At 43.5% G+C, this 7,140-nt stretch overlaps 2 protein-coding genes across 2 annotated transcripts in view; both read right to left on the bottom strand.

Annotated features, from left to right (window-relative positions):
* FANCM (FA complementation group M) overlaps positions 1-7,106 on the bottom strand; it is a 68,739-nt gene extending 61,633 nt beyond the window's left edge. The window contains exons 1-4 of the mRNA XM_026849162.1: positions 6,608-7,106; positions 5,615-5,787; positions 3,829-3,906; positions 2,981-3,139 (exon numbers count right to left, since the gene is read on the bottom strand). Of these exons, the coding sequence (XP_026704963.1) occupies positions 2,981-3,139; positions 3,829-3,906; positions 5,615-5,787; positions 6,608-7,037 (840 nt within the window). The 5' untranslated portion in view covers positions 7,038-7,106. The remainder of the gene's footprint in view (positions 1-2,980; positions 3,140-3,828; positions 3,907-5,614; positions 5,788-6,607) is intronic.
* PRPF39 (pre-mRNA processing factor 39) overlaps positions 7,047-7,140 on the bottom strand; it is a 10,430-nt gene continuing 10,336 nt past the window's right edge. The window contains exon 11 of the mRNA XM_026849161.1: positions 7,047-7,076. Within this exon, the coding sequence (XP_026704962.1) occupies positions 7,047-7,076 (30 nt within the window). The remainder of the gene's footprint in view (positions 7,077-7,140) is intronic.

Below are 7,140 nucleotides of genomic sequence, written 5' to 3'. Positions count from 1 at the left end.
CCCCCCCCCCCCCCCCCCCCGATTTTTCTAAGAGCAAATAAAAACATGTTTCACCTTTGACAAGATTTTATGGCAAATTAAAGGAGCTTCTGCAATTTGATTGCTTTTGCCAGTTATAGAAATTATTTTAATGCTTTGGCACAACAAATGTCAAATGGCTACTGGAAATAGTTAAATCCTGTCACCATGAAGTACCAGTCTGTACATATTTTAAATGTCTATTGCAAAAAGCATTTGCTGTATCTTATGTCTCTTTCCATAGGCAACCTTCACCTAAATACTTCTGTGACTCAGCTACTTGTGGGTATGTTATAGAAACATTCTTGTTGCTGAAATATAAAAATAAGGTATTTATCTGACTGTGCCGATATCCTAACCGCAGCAAAGCGTTCAGTGTTGTTCTATGTAAAGCTGTGAATTCCAGGATAGGATTTATTTGGACTTAGGTTAGACAGCTTCTGCAGCTGAGGACCAATTAATCGCCCGTTTGAAGATACACTTTATGGCTATGGAACACTGCACCATCGTGTAACCGGCCCTCACAAGCACGGGCACACAGAATTGTGTGTTTTCGCTGACACACAATAAAGCTTACTTAACAGGTACACCACCAAACACCAAGGAAACCTTACGATTATTAAGTGACATCATTTGAGAAAGTTTGAAAACATCACGTCAAGCATGATTACTTGTTACCAGAACAGGTGTTCTGTTATCCACCTGTGGCTCTACTTGGGAAGCCATCAATGGATTCTCATTTTTAAATTTGAAGCTCTTAGATTTCCACTATTCAAAGGAGATAATAAAACAGAATGCACCTATATTTTTGGAAGATTAAATGATGTAGCCTTAACAGATAAATGTTGTCCTGCATATTGTGTATTTTTCAAACAAGCGTTAGTGCCTAAAAAGTTTATTCCAGCTATTGTGATACTCAGGGCCTTGCTTACTGTATGTCTACAAATATAATTTTTCTGGCATTGCTGTGTTATGCTGTTTTACACTGTTCTTCGTTTTCACTGAACTGTTGTCTTGTTTACTGTCACGGTGTGTCAAAATTAAAGATAATGATTTTATTGTGCAGAGTACACCTGGCTTTCATTTTTCTAGCATCCAAGTCCATTTGCTATCTTTCCTTTGAAGGGGATCAGCAGAAGTCCCAAGCTGCTATTCCGATTTTACAAAAGCCATTTAAGCCCGGAATTTGAAATGGTCGCTCTAAGAACCCCAAAACTTAAATAACTTTCAACCCCCCATATATTCTTTGAAATAAACACGCACATTTGGAGCTGTGTGTCTACATGCTGTGGCCAACAGGTCTGCCAGCCAACTCCCTGCCCCTGGCTGCAGAAGCCATCTGCAGGCTGCACTTTGTCAAGCATCCAGCACAGCCCCCCCCCAGTTCCTACTGGAGCACAGACTGGGGCAGGACTGGTGTCAGAATCAAAAATACTTCAAGTGACATGTACATGTGAGTTTTCTCCTAAATCCTGAAGCCATTCCTAACATACTTCACAGCTGATTCTTTTGGCAAGGGACAAGGATAACAGAACAGGTACTTGTTGGTTCTGTGCCTGCACCCAGCTATCCTGACCTCAAACTGCGCAGGGGCCAAAATGCAGGAGCACAGTAAGGGCTGGAACTGAACTTCAGGGCACAGCCGAAGACTGTCGCTGTGCTGCAGAAAACTGCCCAACCACACAAACACCTCTGCAGGAACTGAGCCCCTTTTGGAAGTGCTGAGGTCTAAGACTAAGGCTTGGCTTGCCCAGGAACAGGGGAGCAGGCCGGGCACCGCCCCTTTAGCCCGTGTTGTTACAAGTCCTATTTCCTAAGTAAAGCAGCAGCAAATACCAGATCAAAGAAAGGAAACAGAAACCACAGTGAAAATTTAGTCAAGGTTTGTCTATACTCCTCAATTACACCAGATCAGCCAAACCAATGTGCTGATTTCAGCTGAAATCTCCAGTGAAACACCTCAAATGGAATCCCTGCACTCAACACAAGCGTTCAGAGGCACCTGCAGGGATGCAAAACTACTTTAAAGTTGTTGCCAGCTTATCAGGGGAACTTCCTCAATTAAATACCCTCTCAGGTTACTGGTTTGAAAACAGCTGATCTAATTCAATCTAGAATATGAACAAAGAAGTTTGCCTTCCAATGGTCTGCACACAAGCAGCACTGAAATCATTAAACTTTAACCAAAAACATACTTTAAGGCCAACAGACTGATACTAACTTAATCCTGGGTTTTTTATGTTTGTTACTAAAATAAGAACACACATTTTGAACTTTTCAGAGTGGTATCTTACGTAGTACCATTTGTCTGCTAGTACCTTACTGAGGAGACACAGACCTCTAAGCCATCATCGACTGGCTAACAGCTGATGTAATACCCCTGCTAGCCTGTCCTGCATCTGGGCATTACCTCCTGGTAAAAGAGAGAAGAGCTCTCAAGAGAAAAATAAACAAAAATAAAACTCAAACAAAAAACCCAAGGAGAACTAAATACACTTACAGATGACTTAAAGCTCTAAAGAACACTCTTAATCAGAGACAATGTTTCAGCCAATTTCAGCCATTCAGCCAGGCAATAACCTGGACAACACAAGCACGGCCATTCTCAACATCGTATTACTACTCAATTCAGGCAAATTAAGAAGCCCTCAGTTTAGGACTCATGTCAATTTTACAAGGGCTCCTGAGAGGATGAGAAAACTAATCAAACTGTAAGTTTTCCACCAGAGCTTTTTAAGTTATTGCAAGTTAACGGGTATTGTTGGAGCAAAGTGGAACAGCAGCTGCTGTAGTTGAAACCATGTTTTTTTCTTTGCCTTTTATTCAAAGGCAAAGTTAATTTCATAAGGAAGTGTTACCTTTCTAAGTTACTGCCAGTGTAGATAGAAATGTTATAACAGGGAGGGAGATGATGTATTTAGTGACACTGTCTGTTTAACGATAAAGAAACACAACAACTCACCCGGATGTAAGCATTCTGAATTTCTACCAGTTCTTCACCAAGTGGAACAACAATTTTTTCCACTTGTCGCTCATGAGAATAAGGCTGAATTTCTGGAGAATCTTCAGCACATAGCTCTATCTGGGCAATGAGTAAGTTGGAAATAACTTGCTGCACAGCCTGAGAAGCCACAAAAAGAAAAATGTGTTTGTTAACACTCCAACAGTGCAAATGAGTATCTCATGAAAGCAGCTATTGCTGTATTTTAGCAGGCCTTGAATAAAACTGCAAGGAAAAGGTACTGACTGCCCACAGATGAAAAGGAAAGACTATCCACCGAAAGATCTCAAGTAGTACCAAAGAGGCAGCATGGCAAGCTCATGAAAGCAGGCAGCGAGCAACTGCAGGAGGGCTGGAGGGACAGAACTCTCCTTTGGCTTCAGGTACACCACAAAACACCTGATGAGACATAACCTGAAGCTAGGAGCTTAAACTGAACCTGGCGGCCATCTGCCTTAGACTGAAAACCAAAGCCTTACTTAGATTTAAGGCAGTACAGCACACCAAACAGAATACAAAAGGCATTTCGCACTGGGAGTGTATTCTTTCCAGTTCAAGTAGGTTTGTATTCCCAAAAACTAAACAGTATTTTTTTCCTTTTAGAAATGTTGGGAAATAAATATTACAAAGTCTACAGCATGAAAAAGACAAACCATCAACAACTAATAGACTGGAAAGAGATTCGCTTTTTATGTGCAATTCTAACAGACTTCAGTACCCTTCACGGTGTTCAAAGTGTATCAAACAGTATTAAACACAGCTGCTACTGAAACGTTATCATTCCAACCATGCAAGTAGATTTGACTCACCTTCGTATCACTGCCTGGTGTGGCACTTAGGGCCAAGATCCGAAACTGATTTGTGTATTTGCTTAGTTCCCTTACAACCTGAGAACGGGAAAGTTTTCATTAATATCATGAAAGGAGATTATCTGCTAATACAAACTGTATTGATGAAAACATCCACTAAGAGGAAAGAGCTTGACAAAATGTTCTAAAAAGAGTATACCTAAAATCAAATGGGAGCCAGGAAGCGTTCAGTTTATAACCATTTTATCCAAAACCAATCTTGATTAAGTGTATTACCCCAGCCTTATTCAGCACAACAACCTTGGTAAATTCCAAAATGATTTTTCGTTTGATTTAATCAAAAGATTAACAGCACACTGACTCAAGTGAGCTGCCAAAAAGTTTGAAGAACCACTCTAAAAAGAGTTAATCGTTATGATTAGTCCCATGAAATCTGAACAGAGAACAGATGACAACCACTGTGCCAACCAGCATTCAGTCAAGTCTCACTTGGAAATGCTGCATTAACCATTGGGAAAATGGGTGAATATTCCTCAGACTAACCACGTTCCCATTCTACAACCCTCCTGAAGCACAAAACTGGGACCAGTACAACAGCTGGTGAACATTCAAGCAATAACCAAATGGCCTCCCTGCTTCAGTGTCCCCCGGAGCTGAACTCTGCCCATGCTCCCAGCGCCCACCACACCTTCTGACCAGCCACCCTGCGCCACACAGGGACAGGGAAAACAAGCAAATAACACAACACAGCAGAAAAGCTACAGAGAATAAGCAATTGGAGACTAAAGAGGAATTCAAATGGTGCTGATAGTTCTACTGAAAGTCACACAAAGGCACAGCTAAAACAGAGCAGAGCCTGCCAGCCTCACAGCCACAGGGACTGCGGAGGGCTCGTGGAAGTGATTCTTCTCGGCTGCAGGTGAGACAATTCTGAAGCCCATGAACATGAGTGGTGGCTCTATGCTACAGAGCAAGTCCTGTAACGGTAAAATATTTAAAGAAAATATATTTATACAGTATTTTGAAATAACGTACAAGCTTGAGTTCTTTGAAAATGAAGTTGCTATAATTTGAAAAATGGTAGAAGTGCAACACTAGCAAATCAAAATGTCCTGTTTTAACCTGGCAAGCTACTGTCTCTTTTCCAGCATGCCAAGTTGGACAAGCACTAAAACCCACCTACTCCCCTCTACAGAGGCCTAGGAAGCAAGTGGGCACAACCCTGTACACATTCAGTCAATTTTTCCAGTCTATAAAGCTGTAACTGTCTTTCAGGTCACATATGGCTATGAGAAAATTAAGCCAGGATAACACAACAAACTCTTCGCTCATCAAGACAAAACTCAACTTCAAAAAGGACTCTTGAACTCATTTTACTAAGATACGGAACTTTACAAAAACACCCCGCACTTCTTTCTGAAAAAATACCTCCCCTCATGTAAGAGCTGTTCCTACACAGCATAAAGACACCAGAGTACACCTGCAAACACACATTTGAAAGAAACAGCACAGTGACCCAGCCAAAACAATATTTTGAAACAAAAGTTACAATTTCATTCAGACATTAAAAAAAATTCCCACCTCACCTTACCAAGTTTTAATGCAGGTTTTGCTTACAAACAAAGTATCACTGCTGTAGGGAGATTGTCCTTTAGGTCCTTAGCTCTGTTTGAAGGAGATCAAACACTCCTCCGTTATTAAGTGGTGCTTTATGGAGATCCTGGAAGTGATTTTGGGGGAGATTTTTTGTAATGGTGAGACAAGAGCGGGGCGACTCCAGCATTACCTGACAGTAGGCGTGATTTCCAAGGGCTTTGTGGGCTTCATCAATAACCAAACATTTAATCTCTACAGCAGGACACGTCCCACGAGAAAGATCATTCACCATTATTTGAGGGGTCAGGAAAAAGACTCTCTTGGCAGTCCACAGTTCCCCCCGACCGAGAGCTTGGGTTCCCCCTGAAAAATAAAGAAACAACGTTAGTGAACTGTTCTGCTGGGAACACAGCACAGGGACAGCAGAAGGCTGACGGGGCTGGCTTTGAGAAATTTTAAAATAGCACACGCCTTAATACTAGTCCCATTCCCAGGGAAGAAAGGTGAATACAATGACAAGGAAGGGTTTTTTTTGCATTAAAATACTAAATCCAGGAGCACGGAAAACAAGGCTAGAAAGCTCAAGATGCGGCCTAGCCTCCCGCAGCTGTATAACCTGATCCACACCACCTCTGGCAAAGGTTTAAATGGGTTATGGACTCAGTCATTAAGAAAAAAAAAAAAAAAAGGTTATGGATTAAAGTTAAAAACGGGTTATGGATTAAAATTAAAAACGGGTTATGGATTAAAATTAAAACAGGTTATGGATTCAGTCATTATTAAGGATATGACCAGCAAGCAGTAAAGTGTAGTTATGGGTTTAAAAAAACTTTTTAAGAATGGAAAAAAAAGCAAGCCATTCTTCTTTGGCTTTTTTCATAAAGAGCATATATACAGTGCAGGCATTTACAGCTCGGGAGGGGGAACCCTAAGGCTCTGTGGACCCCTGCACCCCAGAAAACACCTTCGAGTTGGCAAAAACACCCTCAGGTTGGCGACCTGGGGTTTTAACTCCCGCAAGGGCTAACGTTAGCCCCTCAAAAGCTTCTCAGACTTAAAAAAGGGTGGTTTGTTGTTGTTGTTTTTTTTTTCCTGCCACTGCGGCTTTGCAGGTTGTTTGCCCTCAAGCTCAGCAGCCTGGGTGTTTGTGGCTCCCCCGAGCAGACCCCCCACCAGTCCCTACCTGTCATCTCGGCCATGTGCCGGGCCGGGATGCCCATAACGCGGGCGCACGCCTCCATCTGCTGAGCCACCAGCGGTTTGGTAGGGGCGAGGAAAAGCACTTTGCCAGAGGGAAACCAGCGGTAAAAGTTATACATGACGACGGCTGCCACAAAAGTCTTCCCCAGCCCGGTGGGCAGACAGACCAAAGTGTTCCCCACCAAGGCGGCGTGGGCCATGCGCATCTGGTAACCGCGCACCGGGTAGTTCGTGGGGTAGATCCAAATGGAGCCCGCTACCTCACAAAACCCTTCCACCGGGCTCGGGTCCGCCGCCGCCGCGGCCGCCGCCAACAGCCGGTCATCGTTTGCCTCCTCTTCTTCCTCATCGGCCGCCTTCCCGCCCGCTGCCCACCAGGATCGAGGTAAAGTTCGCTGCCGCCCGCCGCTCATCCTCCTCCCTCAGGCGGCCGCCGCCATTTTCTCTCGCCGCTTGAAAACACCGCGGGAGCCGCCGCGGGGACGGAGAGGGTGGGACGGGGAGGCGGCGAATGCC

The sequence above is a fragment of the Athene cunicularia genome, assembly GCF_003259725.1.
Source record: "Athene cunicularia isolate RWA chromosome 5 unlocalized genomic scaffold, athCun1 chr5_part1, whole genome shotgun sequence".
NCBI classification, from domain to species: Eukaryota; Metazoa; Chordata; class Aves; order Strigiformes; family Strigidae; genus Athene; species Athene cunicularia.
This window is presented reverse-complemented; position numbering and strand designations above follow the sequence as displayed.